At 40.7% G+C, this 23,183-nt stretch overlaps 1 protein-coding gene across 1 annotated transcript in view; it reads right to left on the reverse strand.

Annotated features, from left to right (window-relative positions):
• LOC110987030 (piwi-like protein 1) overlaps window positions 1–21,360 on the reverse strand; it is a 39,129-nt gene extending 17,769 nt beyond the window's left edge. The window contains exons 1-9 of the mRNA XM_087141037.1: window positions 21,234–21,360; window positions 11,081–11,327; window positions 9,294–9,461; window positions 7,467–7,681; window positions 6,079–6,203; window positions 5,512–5,592; window positions 4,150–4,344; window positions 2,516–2,690; window positions 1,370–1,548 (exon numbers count right to left, since the gene is read on the reverse strand). Of these exons, the coding sequence (XP_086997163.1) occupies window positions 1,370–1,548; window positions 2,516–2,690; window positions 4,150–4,344; window positions 5,512–5,592; window positions 6,079–6,203; window positions 7,467–7,681; window positions 9,294–9,461; window positions 11,081–11,291 (1,349 nt within the window). The 5' untranslated portion in view covers window positions 11,292–11,327; window positions 21,234–21,360. The remainder of the gene's footprint in view (window positions 1–1,369; window positions 1,549–2,515; window positions 2,691–4,149; window positions 4,345–5,511; window positions 5,593–6,078; window positions 6,204–7,466; window positions 7,682–9,293; window positions 9,462–11,080; window positions 11,328–21,233) is intronic.
• Window positions 21,361–23,183: the final 1,823 nt, after the last annotated feature.

The following is a 23,183-nucleotide window of genomic DNA, read 5'->3' on the forward strand; positions in this document are numbered from 1 at the left end:
CGCAAAATGCATGTCTGTGATTGGATTTTTTATCCTACAGGTTGTGAGCAAGATATTAGGATGGACAAATCACATGATTACACAGGCTTCCAAGTACAAAGGGTGTGAGTTAAATAAGCCAGTTTTCAGCAGAATGTGGACAAGTGAACAGCAAAGTTATGGGGGGGCCATCCATAAAGTATTTACGCATGAAGAGGGGAGGGGGATTGTGCCATTGCTTACACCGTGTGTACAGACGGGAAGGGGGGTTCAAGCCAGTATGGACTGTACGTCAACATAAAATTTGCCTGTCATGAATCTTCGTCGTATCGGGACACTTTCTCATACAAATAAATACTGGAGTCAACTTTGAACTTTGAAATTCAAACACAGCATTCTCCACCATCCATCCCCCCATTCATCCTCCCATGCCAATGCCCATTAATGGTAAACCGCAACATTACTCATGCCACAAAGACCTGCAGTGCCTTCAAGAATGGTGGAATGCATATGTGTAGGGGTGTAATGATACCACTTTCATACGATACTTGGGTCGCGATACGATATGTATCACGATATGTGTCGTAAAAACAAAGAAACGAACAATACGAAAGCCAATTTAAAACAATTCACTTGGTAACTTGCCAATGGTAACTTACCAATGGTAACCTACCAATGGTAACCTACCAATGGTAACCTACCAATGGTAACCTACCAATGGTAACCTACCAATGGTAACCTATCAATGGTAAGCTTATAGGTGGTGAGGACAAGAAACTTCTGCATATAGGATGGTGGGTCAGAAAAATCTGCATTTCGTTTGTATGTACTTTATGGACGAACCCACTAATGCTCAGTAGTGGCACAAATGGTGCAGAAGTGTCCTGTCAGTGACTGCAGTTCAAGGCACTTTTATTGACTCTCCTATGTAAATATGCATTCTTGACAACATTGTCTGATCAGTCAAAATCAGTCAGTTGTGTCTGCATACTTCAGCATATCAAGAGGAGGAAGGAATTTTTAGACTGTCTGTGTCACAGCAAAAGAGCTGTCTGTAACTGACATGCCAGTGTTGTAGTCGAATCCTCTTAAGACCTTCACAAGACTAACACAAGACCTCTAGTCTGAATTCAAGTTGCAAGCTACTCAAATGTGCTGCAGCTAAGGCATTCCTTTGTCACTGTTCTGTTACTTGTGACTGGTCTTGAGAATGGTCTTGCAAATAGTCTCAACTACAACACTGTCATGTGTAGTTTTGTGTGTAAAAGGCATGAGTACAAGAACTAGTGCATGAACTTCATACGTTTGCACTTCAATTTCTGTTCAAAACTGACACTTTGGCACTCTATAAGGAAAGGCACAAAAGCTCTCTCCACATTCATTCACTCACTTGGGAAAGCTGCGGATGAATGCAGAGAGTGAGTTAACGCGGTCATCAGGCGAGATGCGGGTGTGCTGGGCAAGGTCCTTCATGACGTGGAAATCACTGCGTACGTCGTCGCTCAGACCGGTCAGCATGCACAGCTCTGGGATCAGGTGGATGGGGCCAGTCATTCCACGACGCTGATCCTGAAGGGGGCGGGCAAAAAATTGAAACTACACTTTGAAAAATGGTATCTCTTGGGGAAACTACTCCCCGGGGAAGGAGCCAGTAATCACACAAAACACAAATACCAACACTGCGCTGCAAGTTTAGATTTTGAAACAAATCTTACGTTCCTCAATAACCTTTGGGTCCTACTAACACCTATTTTACAACATGTGGTCCCCACTGCTACTGAACAACACAAGTGCACTGAGACACTGATTTAGTAGGCACCAGCAACACCAACCCCAGATAAGTGAAGCAAAAAAAAAAGACTCGTCAAAATAGTGGACCCATTCTGCTGGCTTTTGCTAGAATAGTTGGTATATCCCAGCAACTTTTTGTTGTAGGCATTAAGAAACTTTCATACTTCACTGCAGTCCAATGATACCGGCTGATTTTACAAATAGTCTTAACATGTTTGCAATGCAATGATGGGTGCACTCAAACTTGTCACTGAAAGTACACTTGGGGAAAATGAATGAGTTTTCAACAGCAGTAACAATGCGTTGGCAATGCTGTAAGCCTCAGAAACAAACCCCTGGCAAATTGGAATTTTATGATTTTTTTCTATTTCATTGTTCAGTTTTTGCAGCTAATTATTCTTGCTAAGAAAATGGCACAGGAAATGCAATTGCACCCACGGATGTGCTTTATTTCCCGTGGAAAGTCTGTTCCATGACAAGGCATGAGTTATCCCCTCCTCCTGTGATCTGCGAAGTGACACCTCGTAGCTGCTGCAGTGGAATAGCCAACCCTCTACCACAACCAGAAACAATAATTTTGTAGGTCTTGCATTTATTATGGAACACTCAGAAATGTACATGTCATGACCAAAAAAACATATGCAGGCATTTATACTTGACCTGGAAATGAGGGCAACCTGTGTATGCTTCCTCGTCACTCAATGGTGGGTTTGGAATATTGTCACACATTGGACGACTGGTGTACCTTTTTCTTGGGAATGCTGACTAGCAGTGGTTGTTCCTTATCGGCGATTTCCCGCCCGTAGGCGTCCTTGTAATACTGGGCGTAGCTGATCTGCGTGCCGTCATATTTGGCAAAGGTGTGCATAGGATTCTTGTCCCAGTCGATATCATCCACTCGGTAGGTCTTATTGTTGTAGCTACAATTCAACGACAGAAAGATGAAAACACAATTTGACAAGAGAGCTCGACTTTAACCTTTTAACACCCGTCAAAATCTGCGGTGAAAAGTTGGGAGCCTTTCGGGCCAAGCCACTATTACTTGAAACAGTTACCTACATGTTCCTTGAGTTTCTAGGACTTTGGAATCGTTCTCATTAAACAAGCTTTGGCTTATAGGATAGGACCAAGAGGGTCAGTTGTGTATGCCAGCAAAATCCCAACAAAATATGTCATTTCAAGACTGAACTACACCATTCTAGAGGAAACACTTTGTGTCTACGTGTATTACTCATAACATCACGTGTACAAAGAAGGCTCGTCTCCTGAAGAAACATCTGATCTATTCAGAAAGAGATGCCCATCAATTTTGAAAACAACTACTGACAACTACAAGACACTAACAAATACATGACTAAAAGATAATTATCTGACTAATTGAAAAAAACCACTAACTTCTGTCATATAAAGCTTACTTTTTTTTCAAAATGAGTCAACAGGAAAACCACACTTTGATTTACTGGAAAATAGTCTGGCTTTTTGGGGGAGAAGGCAGAGGGAAAGTATAAATCAATCAATCAAACAATTATACATTTACGACTGGCACTTAAGGCCAAGGGGGAGAGGCTAAACCTATCTATAGGCAGTTCGAAATTGCACAATTTCCCAAGTGACAAACAAGCAGGGAAAAAGAAATGTGAAATGAGCCACACAAGTGGATAGGTTGACCTGTAGCAGCCAAGTGGGAGGAGGGCAACAAAACGACTGACGGGTGATAAAGTGTACCCCCAAGTATTTACTAGTACCTCGACTGTGGTCAACAATCCTGCTTAGGATGACACGGTCAGTCATCTCTTTACAATAGAAGATACAGAGCACTAGCAAACCTTTTCAAACTGACACAGTTTTCAGAAGCTGAAAAACCTTGCACTCACATTAAGCGCATACCAACTAACAATGAAAACCGCTTAGTCACTATGCAAGAGAAATACTGTTCAGAGCACAGACATCCATGGAGCACTGTGCTCTGAAAATTCCTTCTCTGTAGAAACCAGAGAACGTAATGCAAGTGCCGTAGTCAAGTCCATCCCAAGCTCCTGTAAGTCCACCACAAATCGACCAGTCTAAAGCCACGTCATAAGATTTTCAAGTGAACTGTGACAAAAGCATTTCTTTGTCACTGCTAACCCAGTCACTTATGACTGGTTCTGTGAAAGGACTTACAAAATGACAACACTGTGACACATCCTACTGTGACTCGCTCCAACTAAAACAAGGTCTCTGATGTCGTCTGTTCTGTGCTGAGTACATGTTTGTAACTTGCCGGGACGGGGAGGGGGGGATTCGACTCCCCACTGAGGTCCGAGGGAGATCCCAGCCTACCCAGGGTGCAAGGCATCCTTTTATGGGTGGGGAGCCTAAACCCAAAATAAACAGTACCTGGTGAGGACAATCTCCCCGACCAGCATGCGCATTGCCTCTTCCTTAAAGCGGTCCTTCTTGGCCACATAGATGTTGGCAAGGATGTCCAGCACTGTGTCCGTACGCAGGACCTTGTGGGAGACATCTGCCATCAGCATCACCTCCTCCTCGTACTGGAGAATGGAAGTGATGAAGCCTGGCCAGAGCTGCAAACTATGAGGATGAAGGGAAAAGATGAGAGGGGGGAATTATGGAAAAGTGATGAAATGAAGAACGGTGAGGAACTAATGCAGAAATGGCTTTCAACAGAGAAGCATTTTAACTTAACCACTTCGTGCTGGGGGCATTTATGAATGTTGATGATGCTGGGATGGGATAATTTTCATTTTTTTCTGTTTTCAAAATTCTTTAAAAATTTATATCTTCATTTACTGGACATTTACACCCACCCGAAGGACTGTCTGGTTTCTACTCTAATCTGACAGACATCTACTGACGCTGGAGTATTTCATCCAGGCCTGCTGCCTTGTAAAAAGAGCCCAGATTGTGCGGTGTTACATTATTTCCGTTTTTTCACGAACCTGGCACAGTGCGCTGCTGACCTCTTTTCAATAGGGGCCAGATTAGCGTGCAGTGGTACAGTGTGGCTCATCGCTGCGGTGGTGGAGTGCTTTTGTCTCCGGTGGTAATCCGCTCGTAATTAAATGCCCCAAACCATGGTATACTGTTTCAAAACAAGGCTGGATTCTCTCCACTATTGAGAGTGAAAAAAATGTTGGTAATTCCCAGCAGCCTGGTCTTTTGTTACAAGAACTATCTTTTGTTACAAGGCCCAGTTCCCTTTGTCCAATTTTGGAGACCTCGGCCACGTGTATAAAGAATACGTGTCCGGTACAGGTAAGCCTCACCCTTGCTCTGTGGCAGGTTACTGGGTTTGTGTATGCAAAATTTACAAATCTCCTGAAATAATTGAATGTGTGAAAGAGTAAGGATTAAAAAGTCCGGAAGATACATTATGAACTGTGTTTGTGAAGTACATTGAAATAAGATGTGATGAAGCTTCAAATCATGTTCTCTGAGTTCCAAAATCACAACTGATTAAGTCACGGTAAATTATATCTTGACGTCATAACCTGCTTATTTCATACCACTAAAACTTTCCCGTCAGACATTTTCTCTGGAAGCTTTCCAACCATACAAAATGAAATCATCTACACAAAGTTAATTTTACTTACAGGTCTTGCCCTTACCCAATGTATATTCATAAACTCTATACTCAATCCTACAGATTTTCTGTAAGTTCCATAATCCAGGGTTGAGGCAAATGAAATTTCTGGCGTGAAGCAAACCCCTGGGGCTTATTAAAAGGGTATGACTAACCTATGCTGTGGAATGACTACCGGGAGATTGGGGTTGAAATAGTGGCGTCCTATCTGCTGCATGCCCATCAATCCCAAGACCCTGTTGGAAAATGGCAATGTAACAAATGCATACTCATAAAGATTTCGCTCAGTTACTGGGGGGGAGGAGAGGTGATTAAGTTAACGCAGTGGTCATCCTCTTCCACCTAGCGTACAACACGAAATGCAGTCAACGGCACTGCAATATGTGTGTTTGGAGAAGTAGGTTATGATTTCACATATAATCAAATTTATACATGGCAGAGCACGCACAATGCATTGCTTAATTTTTGGACCACACTTTTCTGCCACATAGCCTTTATCCTCCAAAACCATCTGGAGATTTTGGAGGACTGACGGTTGCAGTTAATAATGAAAGGGGTCCGAGAGGTACAGTATGCAGAATTGGGGAGAGGGCCAATACTGGCCATGAAGCAAGAACCTTATTGGTTTACAGACTGCAGAAAGTTATTTGCAATAAAAACTCCGAAAAGTAAGTGCCCCTGCCAAACAGAGAGTTGGCAGAAGGGTGAAGCCGGCTACTCACTTGCGGAAGATAATATTGTAGACTTGGAGGCAGGTGGGATTATTGGGGGCCAGCTCAGCTTTCAGGGTGATCGTAATTGTCACTATCTCATCACTGTTGCGGCGTTTTGTTTGAAGAGTGGTGACCTATGGGTTGGACACAATTTCAAACTAAGCATCACTGTGTTTTGTAGGAAGGTGCCTCCATTTACAAGCTCTCTTGGCGCGCTTGTGAATTGACTGATATAATAACAGTTTCTGTGCTGTTTTCAGCTGTGCGTCAATGTTAAGGTGCATGGTTCTCCTATAACCTTTACAAAAGTGGCCGACTGTTTTATTAATCTGGCAGTTGCACAATGAAATGGGTACATAAGGTGGTCCAAAGAATTCCTCACTACCAAAGCTGTGGCTCAAGCAGGAGCTTACTGAGGGCCAAGTACAATCAAATTCTTCTGTAAATTTGGGTCTATTTTTGTGTCCCTGGCACATCTCGAATGAGATTTGTAAGTTCAGAACATACTCTTTAATTTCCATAAGTAACTAAGTGCGTGCCAAACAAACCAATATAGTTTGACAACAATTTCACTGGTACATGTCAAATTAAACAGGTCAAGAAGTCACACTCTTGGACTTCGCGTGATTTTCAAAATTACATGTATTTAAAATTTGGGGATCCTAAAAGAGGTTAATTTAGGACAATTCACATCCATGTACGGAATACCCCAGGCCATGCTGAACATACATGTACATGTACAGTGCAACAGAAGATACTTGACTAGACCTATCAGGCCTAATGGTGTGTTTCTCATTTCATGCATTTGCAGTTACAAGACACCTGACGTATTTTATGTACTTGTATATTCAATGGCTATGCCAGACTTGATTAATTGGGAGGTGGCGAATGGAGGGCATAGGATCCAATATCTGATTTCCAAACTGCTGAACATCAGTCACACCAAAACAAGTCAAAATAAAACAGCCATAGGCATCACACCAGACACAATTTCCAACGGCATCCAAAAACTGAACAGAAGTAATGTGTCTGGTTCCCTAACCTAACGGTCCCTTGCTGCATCGGGTAACAACTGCCGACAAAAATAAGCATATAGAGTGCAATGCCCTGACATCTACATGTATTTCAAGAGGGGGTGCATATGCGTCTGTGGAGTTCACCAAGATTGCATTGTTAAAAGTTGTGCTTAAATGGCAGTAAGTCATTAACATGTATACACTGAAGCCATTCATAAATATTAATAATGATAAAAACATTAACAAACCTGGTTTGGCAATTTCAGAAAGCTTTGCAAAAAAGTTTCTTCTATTTTGATGGCTTGAAAATCTGTAGGGTTATATCCTTCCCCCCCGCCCCGACTTGGTCCTATCCTCTTAGTTTTTATTACTCATACCCACCGGCTGGTCTAGCCTTCTAAGCAGAAACAGTATCATCCCATCAAATGCCATGGGGGTACCCAGAGACTCGGTGTGAAAGCGCAAGAGGCCCTGCCGGGCCCGTATACTTTCTACCATCGGGCTGAAATCCACGTGATACTGGTACAAAAGCCAGTGTTCCTCCCTCTTGAGTTGGAAGCAGTTGGTCAGGATATCTACCTTTGCTCCAGCTGTGCCTGGGAAAGAGAGGATACAAGGGCTTTCAGTAAATCTCATCAATTCCTCTGGAACATTGGGTAGTTTTCTAAAGCCGAGTACTGAAAATGTTTCAAAAATCCACTCAGATCAAGTGGGGCAAAGAACAGTTGCTACCTCTATTTCAACATGACTTTTCCACTTCCTGGAAACTATAAACTTACAGTTGTATCCAGAACCAATCCTTTCGCCCACATTCTACAGAGCCAGAGTTCCAGCTGGCAAATTTTAAACAGTAGATTAATTAATAATGGATGTGTAGATTCAGGAAACAAGAAAAACGTGGCTTCCTACGAATACGGTCTATTGCTCCGGGCAACAGCCAACATTTTGTGAATAGTTTGCCATGTAGCGACAATGGAGACAGGCAACTGGAACCCAGGCAACTGGAACCCAGGAAACTTTTTCTACTAGCTTTCTCGCCCTCACAAATCAAATAGGGCAGATATTTATAACAATTACTTCCTGTGCAGGAAGCAATTCAATCACTGTTCGACGGAGAAACTGCTAATCAGGAAGCTCACACTGGACTTTCAGTTTAGGGTAGTTGCTACGCCGGTCGGCACCTGTCAGTATTAGCCAGCTCTGGTGTTCCCCGACCAGCATGAAACCTGAAAAAGCATACTCCAATCCGGCACCCAAAATGTCTGAGGTTGTATGAAAAAATACCTTCCCAATAGTGAATATTGGCTAATAATCGTAAGTAGTACACATGAACTCTTTCAAAATGCGCCCTTAAAAAATCATCGTTAACAATTTTTTTAGTTGGGTATGCGGGTGGAGGTAATAATAATGTACTAAAACTTTTAATTTTAAATTTTAAAGAATATCTTAAATGTTTTCGTGGGATTTTCTGTGATTTTGCGAGAAGTTAGGGGACACCAGGCTATAAGCTCATCCTATTTCTGGACGCTTGACGTGTTTGAAGTTTGGAAAATATTTCATGACAATGAAATTGTTCACAAAGACTGTACCATGAAAGCAATAGTACCAATATTCAACCAAATTGGAAACAAAGTTAATTAACAAAGAGGTTTGGTAGAACTTCATGTATATAAAAAAGTCAAATAAACGTCGAAGTGCCGCAGGTAATTTATCCCCTTGGTTTCAAAGACCTTCCACAGTTCATGCTGCAATCCACAACACGAACCACATTTCAGGCAGGCCTGCCGCCCTGTAAAGAGAGCCCAGAATTGGGAGGTGTTTCCTTTGTCCCCAGTGAATGCGAGTGCCGTCTTTTCAAACGTAGCTGGATTAGCACGCAGTCGTGCCGTGTCGCTCATTAATGGGGCCCTGGAGCACTTTTGTCTGCGGTGCCAATCCACGGGCGCGCTATGCCCCAAACAGTAGTATACTGTTTACAAACAGTGAAGAATTACCTATACCTTCGAAAAATGCAAGCCAAAAAAATTCCCAGAAGCAGGTCTTTGTTCCGCGTACTGTCTTTTGTTACACAGACCAGCTCTTTTGTCCCATTTCGAGCACCCTGGCTTTGTGTATGAACCCATGGTGCTTGGAACGGGGTTCCCGGCAGCAAGTGGTTAAACCCCATAAATATGGCCTCAATGCTAGTTGCCTTGCTGTTCAACTTACCCCTCTTATCTTTGATGTGGTCAGGTCTGGTCTTGATCTCTTGGTAACTCAGCTGGGCCTGCTTACCACGACCACTGATACCACCCATCCCTCCTTCCCCAGCTGCGCTCATGCTTAGAGCAGCCATCTGGACTGTAGGGGGCACTTTTGGCTCAGCTGGAACTGGGGCTGAAAGAAAAAATTCCATATCAGAGAAAGCTACACTGTTGGACAAAAAAAAAAAAATATACCGTAATTTTCAGAATAAAAGCCACGGCTTATACGTTGACTCTCACGCTGCAAAATGTCTCTGCGGCTTATACGTCTTGTAGCTTATACAACAAACTTTGAAGGATAAAATTAGTCACCAAAGTCACAGCCAAGTCAAGCGTACCGTGTGCCGATGGCTCGGTCATGTTTTCGTTGGTTGCCATTTACACCTGAGAACTCTAATCTCAGAGAATTAATAAAAATTTATGTTGTCCGGATTTAGAGTTATTAACGGAATTCCCCGAGTCGTGGAGTCACAAAAACAAATTTATGTATGCGAAATGTGTACTTAATCTTAAACTTTACTTGTTACCGGTATGCTGTGGCAAAGGTTTTTAGTGATTATTTTTGCGCTTTTTATTCATTCTCAAGGTGTATTTTTTTGCAGATGAACAATCATTTTACTAAGACTTTTATTACTTCTGAAATCTTAAGATATCTTTCTACCGTTAGATAAAAATCAACTGCTTCAATGGTGTACCTTCGTGTGGCAGGTCTTTGTCTTTTCGCTGATCGTCTCTGACGTCTGTGGTCACATGGTTATCAGAAAGATTCAGCAACTGAACGGTCCATGAATGGGTCTGCGGTAGCAGTCAGGCTAGCTTGAAAACAGGGTTTGACTGCATGCAGTGTGTGTGACGCATGCAGCATGCATGCAACACAAGCAGTTCCAATGTTATGACTCGAACCAAGGTCTTGTGGCAGATTTTTCAGTTTTGAAGCAATTTGGTGGTGTTGTTTTGATTGGCGTCCCAAAACTTCCAGATAACCGGATGTAGTGTTGTTGACAGTTACAGAGGTATAATTTTTCTTACATAAAAGCCTATTCCTTTTGGCAAGAAATAGTCGGCCTACAAGATAAAACAATCTTTTGACTTAACTGACTTTGAGTTCTCAAGATTTAATTGTATGTCTTCCACCGCATAACTTTTGCTGGCTGCTGGAAAAAAGGGCAAGAGCCGACGCAGGACCCATGCAGGAAAAACCATTCAACCCGCAAAAAGTATTAAATCTGAGGGCTTAAAGTTCAATTTTTGTGGTGAGACTTGTTTGCATTTTGCATTTCAATTAGGATTGCACGTGTAGTGGAACCATTTACGTACTGTACATGCTGTATTGGCTCTTCAGCACGCAGCACAATGACCTTCGTGGTTAGATCGTCAGCACTGCGGTGCGGCTTATTGGCTGGTGCGGCTTATAGGCTGGTGCGGCTTATACACCAACTATCGATCTCAATTTGCCAATTTTTGTGTGCTGTGGTTTATACACTGGGTGGCTTATATTCCGAAAATTATGGTATTCAGTACGAAAGACAGTGTAATCTATTTCCAGAAACAAACCTGGGCAGAGTTTTCCATACTGGAATTTTGTTCCTCGCAAGTTTCCAATGAGTGACAGCATTCTTCACAATTTTTCATTCACATGCTTTGTCTAAAAATGGACATGACTGCCTAAAATCAGTCACACTCCATTGCCGATGAAGAAATATTTACTTCTACAAACCAGCATAAAAGAGTAGCTATTAAAGGAATACCAACCTCCTGATCCGGGTACCTGGGAGGAGCCACCCCTTGAGCGTCCTCTTCCTGGGGTGGGCAGGGGGTCTGGCTCAGCCGGGGGCATGCGGGGAGGGGCTGCTGCTGCTGTCTCACCAGGGCGCCTGGTCGGGGCTGGCTGCTGGCCAGAAGAGGCACGTCCTCGCCCACGGGACCTCCCACGAGCACGACCACTTGGTTGCTGATCTGCCATGTTGGTCTAGGTTGATGGTGTTCCCTGCTTTTGTACCTGCGGGGGAAAAGCCAGATGAAATTTTTTGACAATACGTTTTCACAATCCATGCTTTTCAACTGGTCAGAACTTGTCGATGGTAAAGACATAAGTACAGAGAAATCTTCACAACATCATTTTTAAAAACTATACAGGGGATTTTAGCCCAAACTGTGGAATATGAAAGATATTCCACCACAGAGGAGTTTCCTCAGACATACATGTACACTAAGCACTCCTGGACACTGTGACCATTCAGCACGAAGTGTTCAGCACGCTTGCGTCTCGCCAGAAATGCGTACTTTCCAACGACACCGAGAACACTGATGATTCCTGACATTTTGAAGTCCCAGCACCAGGAAATGGAAGGAAACTGTCATTTCATGTCCGTCAATTAACTTGCCACATGCAGGGAATACCCCACCAAGAGTAACACAGGAAAGCTTCTTAGTCATAACCTGCACTTGCATGATAAACCTGTCAAGCATCCGATATCAACCCTCCTGTGATTTCAATTGTCAATTCCTTTCACAGAATCTATTTTGCAAAGTACCTGATAAAGCACCCTTCCAAGCATTTCACATAGATGAACAGATTTCAATGTGCATGTATCCATTCCTGTATGGTGCATCAGACATGTTGGCACATTAAACTTGTACATATTTTTAGCAGAGTATAGGGTAGAGTACCAAAGTGAATACGAAGTGAACACATGTGCGTCCTCCATTTGTTTGCACTGCTTTTTCTGGTTCACAGTGGCACCGGTGTACAGTTTCAAAATAGCCCTTCTACAGCAAAAGAGAAATACCTGTAGCTTATGGAAAAAAATCTGTATTTCCTTGCATTTTTTTCACATGAAACCAAAACTAAAAATGAGTATTATGCTTTAAATTCTAAACCAATGACTATCAGTATTTTGATAATCCTAAAACATCTCTAAATACAGTACATGTACATGTACATAAAATGTAGTCCTTTGGATGATGGCCACAAATACAGAACACTACCCTCTTCAAAAATGTAAAATGAGGCCAAATTTTGAGGGTTCCTGTGCACAAACCCATCCAGACAGAGGCTCTAATCCATTCCATGGGCAACACAAGGTCATTAAAAGTTCCAAAAATCTTTTCATATGTACATTCCACAAGAGGTCATACTCCTGCCCCTCAAACCCCTAGAGAAAGCTCACACCACACTACTACTATCGTATGCTGTTCAACAATACCAACTTCATAGCCAACTGTTGTTTTTCCAAACTGGTGAATATAAAATTGGTATGTTCAGTGACTACTGGAGATGAACAAGGCCAGCTCAACCCAAGGTGCCAGCAACAGAGGAAATTTCTACAGTTCCAAGCCGACCAGCACCACAGCAAAGACCAGAATAAAATACAAGCGGTCACTTGGTTCAGACAGGGCAAGGATCTTTCTGTAAATTTGGGGTCCAAACGTGTAACCTTTCTGTATCCCCCTTACATTTGTCCTGTTTTATATGACAAGGAATAATCAATGAAATTGACTTCAACTATTTTTAATCTGTTCGGCAGGTAATTTGCATTAAATTTGACATAAAATTGGACCCCATATTTAAACAGAATTACCCACAACACAATTTGAGCGGAAACAACCCTGAAGACCCAACTATAATTTGGGAAAGGCTCTACTAAAGAGCAGGGACAGCTGACTACCAGCCCAAGGGGGGATATATGAAGGTCATGCTCTATGAGACTTACCCTTTGAATGGCATACCACTGGAATTTCCCTGTAGTTTCAGTAACTTTATCCTTCTCTTAAATGTTATGAAAACTGTCTAACCTCCATTTTTTTGGAAGGCAATCTCATTGAAAGAACAAATAGTACTTCACATAAAGCTTCAATGTTTTTTCCTAATAAATGGAAGCATGTTGCTGCAGGCTGCAGCGAATCACCTGTCCGATAGCTCATTCAGGCAATTACAATTCTAACTAGGCGTGCCCGTTCGGGCACGTCCAGAAGAGCTGATGTCTTTTCTGTCTTCACAAAATATCTTTCAATAACTTTTTCTCACATTAAAATGCTTGTTTCTGTATGTTTTCGTACTTTTATCTGCAATTTTTGGAAAGACAGTTCCATTATTTTCACAAGTTCATTCACGTTTCACTGTCGCAGTGGTGAAAACACGTGCCCACAGCTCAATGCATTAAACGAAGCTGCTCTGGTTCCCGCTGCGCAGCACCCATGCAAAGAAGTGTAGCAACTAGAACCAGTCTATACATGTACTGTACGTTCCGTTCGATTACTCTACGCCGGCAATACACGCACGCAACAATTCGATGTTGCAAGAGGTTTTTGTAAGTTCCTTCACAGAACTTGGTCTCTTATTTATGTGTGTATTTTCTGTGTTCATGAGTTTAATTTGCATCCAAAATAAATTATGACAGTAAAATACCCAAATGCCCATAATATCTCAATGTGGAGACTTTGCAAAAGTTGAAGAAATAAGGCTCAAACATTAAGGCTTTCTGCTAAAATTATGTAGCAACTGTAACACCCAAATTTGTATCATTTAAGTAGAAACTGTTTTTCAAAAGCCACCAAAATGCTCTTAAAAATGACAAAATGAAAATTAAAATAAGGTTACATAAATATGGGACACAAATATGCATTTACAAGGAGTGTGTGAAAAAAGTCTACATGGGCCCTTTAAAGATAACCAACAAGTTACAGAAATTTGTGGTTAAGACCTAATTAAATTTATCAAGAAAAAGATGTTAGACTGATCCTCCTCTTACTGAGAAAATGAAAGGAGTGGTTAAGATGAGTAACAGTGGGGCAAACTGAACACTCAGTCAACCACTGGGGATTACTTGGAAGAAAAGATATCACAGATTCAAATGCATATGGCTGTTTACCCCACCAGTCTGTGAAATCAGTTCCTGAGACCAGATGCATTCATACTGATATACATGTACAGTACATGTAGGTCTTGACACTAAGGTCTGCTGGTAAGTGCAATCTGTTTCACTTAAATTATGATAAACTGGGAAAGGAAAACTGATTTTAAAAACCTGTCCTACAGAGTCAGGCAAGGTCAAAGGCCACATAGAGCACCGGGTCTACCCATGAAAATAGCAGATTTTGTTGATTCCATCTATTTATTGCTTTTAAAAGCAGTGTTCACGCAGGTTCAAATTTACTTCCACACTTTGCAATAATTTGCACAACCAAAGTACATGTATGCACATGTTAACAGAAATATGGCATGTTCTTCATAACATGGACCAAAATGCAACTCTGCATGTCATTTTTCAAAACTCCCGAAAGAGTGACTTTGATCATGTAAATAACAATTAGCACCTCCAGATTTATAAAAATGATTATCTGGGGATAATTAGGCATAATGTGTACAGGTACATTTGGTGGACATTTCATTGGCTACCAGTGCAAATCAAATGGAGTTTAATTCATTTAAAGTTTTATATCAGAGTATTTACACCAGATGACTTGATTTAAAATCTCTCTCAACAACAAGGAGAATTCAGTATATTTTTCAACTGATGTATTTTAAAGCACCTAAGAAATAACTTTTAAAAAAATAAGCCAAGAAAAGAAGAGCACAAAATTGACAGAAAATGAGAAAAGTTTGGTTCTCTTCATTCTCTTAATGTTTACAATCACTCTCACTATATCAGCATATCTGCCTAGGTGTAATACCTTTCAACCACTGAAAAAAATCATTTAAGTTTGGCTGCATCAAAAATGTATAATGAGAACAATATGTATTTTGCCAACGTCATATTTGACAGAATTTTGATGAGGCTCGAGAATTGTGAAAAAAATGCATGACGTTCGAGAATGCCGAAAACGCTGCCACATGCAGTGCTTGAAAATTCCATGCGCGACGTTCATTTTGCCGCTTAATTTGGAGATATCCCTGCTGAAAATTTAATTAAAATTAACAACTCTGAGCATTTGATTTTTGTCATGAATCGTATTTTATGTTTCAGACGTCATTTTTTTTGAACGTCATTCAGTATGACCAATTTTCTTTCGCGAAACCTTGGTATGAAGAGAAAAATCCCGGAGCATTGTCATTCCGTGATGTCAAAGGTCAAACAGGCCACGATAATAAGCCACAAAATTGCCACGATTGGTATTTTGGCTAGCAGTTTTCAGAAACGTACTTGAAGAAAATGTGATTGGTCCAGTCGTAAAAGGATGATTGTTCAGGGTGCTTTTTGCACTTTTTTTAAAGCTGTTGTACATCTATTTTGATTTTACTCGCTGTTTTTTGCAGTTGATTTGTTTGACACTAATGACAGAATCGAATGACGTTCGCGACACGTTCTAATGGTCAATATTTTGAGGAACCTGCCTTTTGTGGGATTTTCTGAAACTCTAAAATGCGCTATGTAGGAACAAAACTCCTAAAAATTATGCAAGGAATGTCTTGCAGTTGTTTTCTATTACTACAGATAATGAAAATATCAGAAGAGGGAAAATTGTCACTTTCCAGGGGATAGGTGTAGCTGTAACTGGTGCATTCCCATTTGCTGCTCAATTTTTTGCAGAATCGAGCTGTGACCCAAAACCTTAGCTGAGGAGGGAGAAGGGAAAGTGGGGATGGTGTTGCGATTGTAGGTCAACTTGCCCCCTGGCCGACTCGCCCCCTTACCATCCCGTCCCCTAGCCAACTCACCCCCTTACTAACTCGCCTCCTGACCAAGTCCCCCCTTCAGAGGAGAGTCCGCTGGTTTGGACCATTAACTACGTTTCCAAAGTGATAATAGTCCTTAGTGTCCTGGCAGAGGGCCAAGGCGGTATATTGAAGAATTCACCTTAAGGGGATTATAGAGAATTACAGTAAAATCTCATACCTCGAATCTCTGGGGAATGGACAAAAAATTCGAGTTATTTAAAATTTGAGTTAAAAGAAGGAATCCGAACTGCCTGCACGCAGTTTCCAGTGAAGGTTTGTTGCTCGCCTGCTACACTAAGGACCTGACTGGTACCCGGCTTTAACCCACCTGCCATCGAGCCGATATAAAAAATACAGTTCCGTTTTTGTCAGATCAGGGGCTGCAGACTGACTTATACCTTGGACTCCCTCCATAACGTAGTAGGCCTACGGTCAGGGAGTCAACCTGGGTTACCCTGAACAGAACGCCAATGGTGATAAGATTTGCACCACTGTGTTTCTCCCATCGAGTGCTTTAATTTTATTTACATGTAAGCCCATACTAGTACTATTAGTAGGGACCGCAACGGTCTACTGCGCACATCATCTGCGCACGTACAGTTTTGTGTACAAAAGTTTGGTTTCGCGTCTCCAAACCGGAACTCTCCGGTTTGAACCGGTTCTTCCACACAGCACCATTCTCAAATCGCTTCGTTTTTCACACACGGCAAGCTGACGACTTCCGTCAGCACCTCGTCGAAGTTTTGGCGAAGTTCGCCCGATTTTTCTTCGAAATGCGGCCGTGAAAAGGAGGTTGGTTCTTCTACAAGCGATTTTGGAGCATTTCTGTCGTATATACAAGAAACTAGTGTCCATTTTTGAAATTTTCAGGTTATAAATACCCTTAATCATTTGGACTTGTATAAAAGACTGTGAGCGCATTTGACCGCCGAGCGAAATAAGTTAGCGTAACACGCCGAGTGACCGCCATGGGACCAACGCGTCGCACGGTCCGTCAACAATCGTGTGTGCGCGGTGGTGTAGCCGCGTTGTTTCGTACAGCGCGCAGCGCGGAGCTTTTTTCACGCACCTTTGCATTTCGTGTAACATCATTTTTGATGAAGATTTGTTTGGGGAAATGACTTTGAAACCAACATTTATCAGCTCTTACATCTATACATGAATATGTCGATGTTAATTTTTTTTTGGAATATGAAATGACTGTCGACATGCACACCATGGGTGAAATGATGAATGAACCTGGAATTTTATGAGACTTCCAATAAAGAAAGGCTGAATAGGAAGGATAAAAGACTTAACAATATTTATTTCAAAGTTTTTATTGTGAACTTTAATGTATTTAAAAAAATTACACCGACTCATTTAAGTTAAAATTATGTTTTTCATATCTGAGTGTTCTGTCCAAGTTTTTTTTTACTTTATATTTTGGATGAAAACTGAAATTTTGAAAAATTTCTTCGAAGTTTTTTAAATAAGTGGAGCTTTACATCTAAAAATCTTCGAGAAAAAGACGTGGTCATTTGTATGGTGGATGTTTGTCATATGAAATGCCCCAAACATTCTGGTTTGCTTTACTGTTGCTTGGTAAGTCATTTGAATGTTTAGTTTTGATTCTTTTCTATTTATGTTATAATTGCCTTTTCACAATCTTTATTTGTTTACATAATATGTTAACACTGTATGCTTAATGGATTAATATCCTTCAATTTTGTGATTTATTGAAAGAAGATTCCTTTAATAAAACAAACTATTCGGCAGATATTTGGAATTATGAAGTCTTCTTTTTCTGTCCGTTTTTAAACAGCCCATTTCCTTCAAAGTCATGGGCATCCCAACTCAGTTGTGGCGATCCAGGATTGGATGAAACGCCAAAACAGGGTGATGTTTAAATGACATACACAGTTACTGATGCAGAGTATAACAACTTTGTCTTAGGTTTAAGAGAAATGGTTTCAAAAAGTGCTGGGGATACCCTTACAACTTTTAAGAAGATTCAAGACGATATCACAGACATCTGCCATGGAAAAGACGATGTAGGTTCTAAAATACTGTGTGAGATTAAGAACACAATGAGTGATCGTGCTGCTACTGAATCTAAGTTCAATGCAATCCTCCAGTCTTATAGAGAGTCATGCCTTCCTAAAAATAACAGATAACTGGGATTCTTTAAGCAAGACTGCCAAGCAAAAGTTGATTGAAATGAACAATTTCTTCTGTGGACTTCACCTCCTAGTTTCAATGGCAGAAACAATTTCAGCATTGTGTAAACAATTTGTTTATTGATGCAGCAACTTCTTTAGCCGATGGGGAGTCAGTTCAAACAACCACACGTGATGACATGAATGTAACAATTCCATTGCTAGTCGGTAAAACTGTCGGCCACTTCTTTGCTTCTGGGGATGGGGAGAGACAGATGTACACGGGTGAAGTCATTAGTCAGGTTCCTGGGTTTCCTCACTGGTTCAACATCACATAAGATGACGATGAAGCTGTGTACTCATACAAACTTGTTGAGGATTACAGAGATGGCAACTTGGAAATTGTTCCCTCCTAATCCACTCGTAAATACATAAAGAGAAAAAATGCATTTCAATGTGTTCAATATTAAATAGCATCTGAATCTGTTCTTATCACCATTGTTCCTGTATGTTGAAAAGGGTCTTCATTCACTCCTCATTTTCAATTTCTGATCGTAGGACATAATGGATACCTATATCCTCGAAGTAGACCTACTTGTACATAAAGAAATTGTTCTTTCTAGGACTTCTGTAAACTTCATTCTTGCCTTAATGTTCTCAAGTGTCAGCAATAAGAAAACTAAGCTATATCAGAGAAAATCAGACAAACTGTATTATTAAAATCATGCAAGGAACTGGTTCACCTACCAGTAGTTAACTTCTTACAGTTTGTTAAACGGATGAAACCACAACTGGTGCTTAGAAAGCTGACTTACTTTCCAGCAACTTTGAAGAATTAACCGTGTTTTCCTTTCAAAAACAAGCCAGAAGTAAGAATGTGAGATGAAGTTAGGATTATAAAATAAATGTGATTGGATTTGAAACTAAACTCAAAATGAACCAAGATGCACGTGTATTGCATGTACATGTACATGCATATATAGTTTTAATATGACTTTATTGCTCTTGTTACATAATACAGGTCCCTTTTTATCTGTATTCATTGCATGGGATGTGTGAACAATTTCAATACATGCATACTGTTCATTTACATGTCATCCGTAGAGCAATGCATTACTTTTGTGTTACAGTTCATGGCCCTGAATACACATGTACATGTACGTGAAACAAAACTCATTCGTTTTAGAAAATGTGTTGAATCTCTTAATGTATGCTCTTGGCTACCCGAACTTTTGTCTGTATTAATACATACTTCAGGGCAACCAACTGCACTAAATTACTGTGTGGTAATAAATAGATGGTTCATTTGAACCAAACAGAAACGTTAAAGTATGTCAAACTTCAAAGATTCTAGAATTTGACTTGTTTCAGATTTTAGATTTAAGATTTTATTATCTTCCTAATGTTTTATCCAGTTGAGGGTTTAATGTGACAAGAAAAATGCAATATCATTGTGTACATACATGTACTGTTAAAAATGGTCCCTGATCTGAAGTTAAAATTTCTTAAACTGTGCTGTTGCTATCACCATGAAAATTTCAACTGAATTAATCGTTTCCATGGCAACTGGTTACTGCCAGTATTAGGCTTAAGCATACTTTTCAGTAATACTGTACATCTAAACATTGGAAAAAGAAAAGTATGGCTAACATACTTTTTTATTCCACCTAAACACTGGAAACAGAAAAATATGGCTGACATAAAGAAAATGGCAATTTTCTCGCCTTTTCATGTCTAAAGATACAGCAAATTAACTTATTTTATACAAAGTTTTTGTCTGTTTCTATGGCAACCTTCTCCAATAATCTACCTTTAGAATTGTTATGAATCCTTAAAATTGGAAAGAGATGTTAATCTATTGGAATATAGTGAAAACAGGATCCGTTTAGCATTTTCATATCCGAAGATATGGAAGCTTCAATTTGTTTACTACATTGTTTACTACACTATAAATTAGTAAACAAATGCTGTCGTAAATAACTCATTAATCGTAATCCCAATTTTAATCCAATTTCAAGTCAGGGTGATTCATCAGTTTTTCATTGATATTATGAAGTTTGAACTGTAAAATTGGGGCTCATTACAACCAATTGAGGAAAAACGTAAATAGCCGCGTTTCCATGACAACCCTATTTGTAAACAAAATTCCACACATAGATTTATGTGTACAACATACACTGTGCATACAATTTTGTTGATTCAAAAAAGAACGGCTGAAAATAAATGAGCAACAGAGATGTTTTCTGTGACTCAATTTGTTTATCATTTTGTTTACTGCTGTAAACACACAAAATGTGGCTCTACTTTAACCATGATCTCCATTAAGAAAAAGAACGAAAAATTCCCATTTTCAGAAAATTCAAATCGCCATATCTCAGCAACGCCTCGACCAAATACAGACATATTGGTATCAATGTGCTCAGAATTATCCCCTCTTTCAACACAACACAGTCATAAAGCTTATAGAGCAACTTCAAAAATCCCATTTCTGTCCCTACTATTAGTAGATTGAACATGTGGAAAGAGTTCCAAGTACGGACAACACTTAATGCCCGATGAGAGGTGAGACTTGTCTGAAAAAGAGTTTTCTAAGAAGGGCTATGACCTGATGATGCAATGCGTGAGCATGGGCTAAAGAAATTTCTGAGCTGAACATGCTGAATGTCACTTTTTGGGACGTGTAATAGTGTAAGCATGGTTAGGCCTATCACTTATCAGTCACCAATACTTTTTATAGGCCTACCACAGTACCAGTTTTCAAGACTGTCAGGAACTCTTTCCGCATTGTTTCTCAGTGTTTATCAGCGAGGGTATGAACTGTTCATGACGGTGGTTAACAATAATGGTCTATGGTACAACTTTAGCCTTGAACTGTATGTAAAGCATTCCAGGATGGCAGGATCATGCATGGCGCATGTGGTGGTGCAGCCATGTTGTCAACCAACCTGCAAGTCAAACAAATCATGCTGGGCCCCGCACCTATGAGTTGTTCACTGTCAGCGATAACATTTTAAAAAAACGAAACTGAAGAGGTTTACGTCAATACATACTTCACTTTCCAGTCAAGAAGCCGCGCCAATTCCTGCAAAAGAAACGAAACAAATCTCACCTTTCTATTCGTCCACCGTCCACTTGTTATGACTCTGAGTTCGAAGCCTGGATCAGCGTGGTCCGCGTATACGTATATCCACCACCGATTGATCTCCACGCGGTGAACGTGTACGTGTGTGCGCGCGCATGCACTCAACATGTTTCACTGATCCAGGGCCGTTTTCCAATACTCTCAACTTCTGCTCCATTTAGGCGTCAGCTGTTTTTTACGACCTAACTTTGAAGCTGGAAGCGCAATAATTAGTCTAATAGTGCCACAAAACATCAAATATGATGCAAGAGAGCCAAAACATATAGAAATCCAATTTTAGTTAAACGTGTCAGGCCCACAATCGGGGATTGGTTTCGGGGACAAAGCCTGAAACGGAGACGAAGTTGAGTTTGGAAAACGGCCCAGGGGATCAGCACATCATGATCTCGATGATATGAGCATTTATATTTTTATAAATACCTCAGAAATTAGGCTTGTCTATATAGTACATGAAATTCCATCCCATCATATTAGCATACATGTATATTATCTACACCGTGGCCTCAGTAGACGACTGAGCCGAGCGGACAGTGTCTCAAAGGAGGACTTGTTTCAACGGTCGGCTTGTCTCTCATTTCTACGCACGGACGGTCGAGTTGTCTCAATGGTCGAGTTGTCTCATCGGTCGAGTTGTCTGAAGCCGAGTTGGCAAACGGTCGAGTTGTCTGACATCCTAGTGTGTTATGCATGAGGACGAGCCCGTGAAAACACGACACGATAGTACCTGTACGTAGGCTGCTGTATTCAGTTCCGAAAGTTGTGACTTAAGATGTGATACATCGATAGTTTGTGACATTATTGGAGTAATTCTGCTTCCTCTGATTGTAAAGAGATTTCTTGTGTGTATGAAACAACGATAGAATTTTTTCACCACCGTGATCGCTAGCTTGATGAACTAGGATAGCTAATTAGCACACGGAGTGTTTTTTAGCATTTTTTTCAGGTTTAAGACACTTTCTCAGTAATCATCAAAATCAGCTTGATTTCTTCCCTGTCCCCATAAACAAATTAAAATATCAGTTTTGTTACTTGAAACGTTTTCAAGTTTAAAACTGTAACTGCTTCTCACTGTCTTCTCTCTATACGTTGGTATGATGTTCCCCCCCGCCCCCGCCAATTAACTTTATGATACTGATACAGAATGATATCGATACAGATAGATTGCAACCTCGTCTGCATCATTTCCTCTAATCTTCTTCGGTTTGCACGTATACTGCAGAGTCGAGTAAGCATGGTTATGGCTTTGTGGCCAAGTGCGTCAAATCATTTATGAAAACGGTAAAATATTCCTAATTATACAAGAAATCAAGAGCGGATCCAGACCCGGGGGGCAAGTGAGCAGCGTCCCTGGTGCACTTTTGCATTAACTGATCGCACCAGTCATATTTAAGCAGCTGTTCAGAAACAATTTCCTGAACAAAATGGCCCTGTCCCTACCAAAACAACCTCAACACTTTTCTTTAACCTTACTGATTAAAGAAAACTCCTCATTATTTATTTATTTTTTTTGGGGGGGGGGTGGCCCCCGTTTCCCCAGATCCGCCCTTGCAAGACATATGCTATAAAATAATTTACTGCTGGCTGTACACAGTCTAGTACGTTAGAACAAAGAATCATCTCAAAAATTCAAATCCTGGGTGCGCCCGGACTGCCTGTAGGCATTCGAAGCATGCCAAGAAGGGAACTTCGTTAAAGTCTTAGACTCACTGAAAACTTCATGCTTTGCGGCCCCGGACGTGAGGTGAAATTAATTTTGGTTTGTTAACGTTTGGAATTGTGTACAAATGCAGACGGAGCTCTCACATGACATTTTGCGGCAACTAAAGCTTTGCAATAAGAAATGTCTTCCAATTTCTAGTGACATGTATTGAATTTGACACGTTTGCTTGTTTGTGACACGCCCTCATGTCAAATCCC

This window comes from Acanthaster planci, linkage group LG09, assembly GCF_054643075.1.
Source record: "Acanthaster planci isolate LZ-2023a linkage group LG09, COTS_SCS, whole genome shotgun sequence".
NCBI lineage: Eukaryota > Metazoa > Echinodermata > Asteroidea > Valvatida > Acanthasteridae > Acanthaster > Acanthaster planci.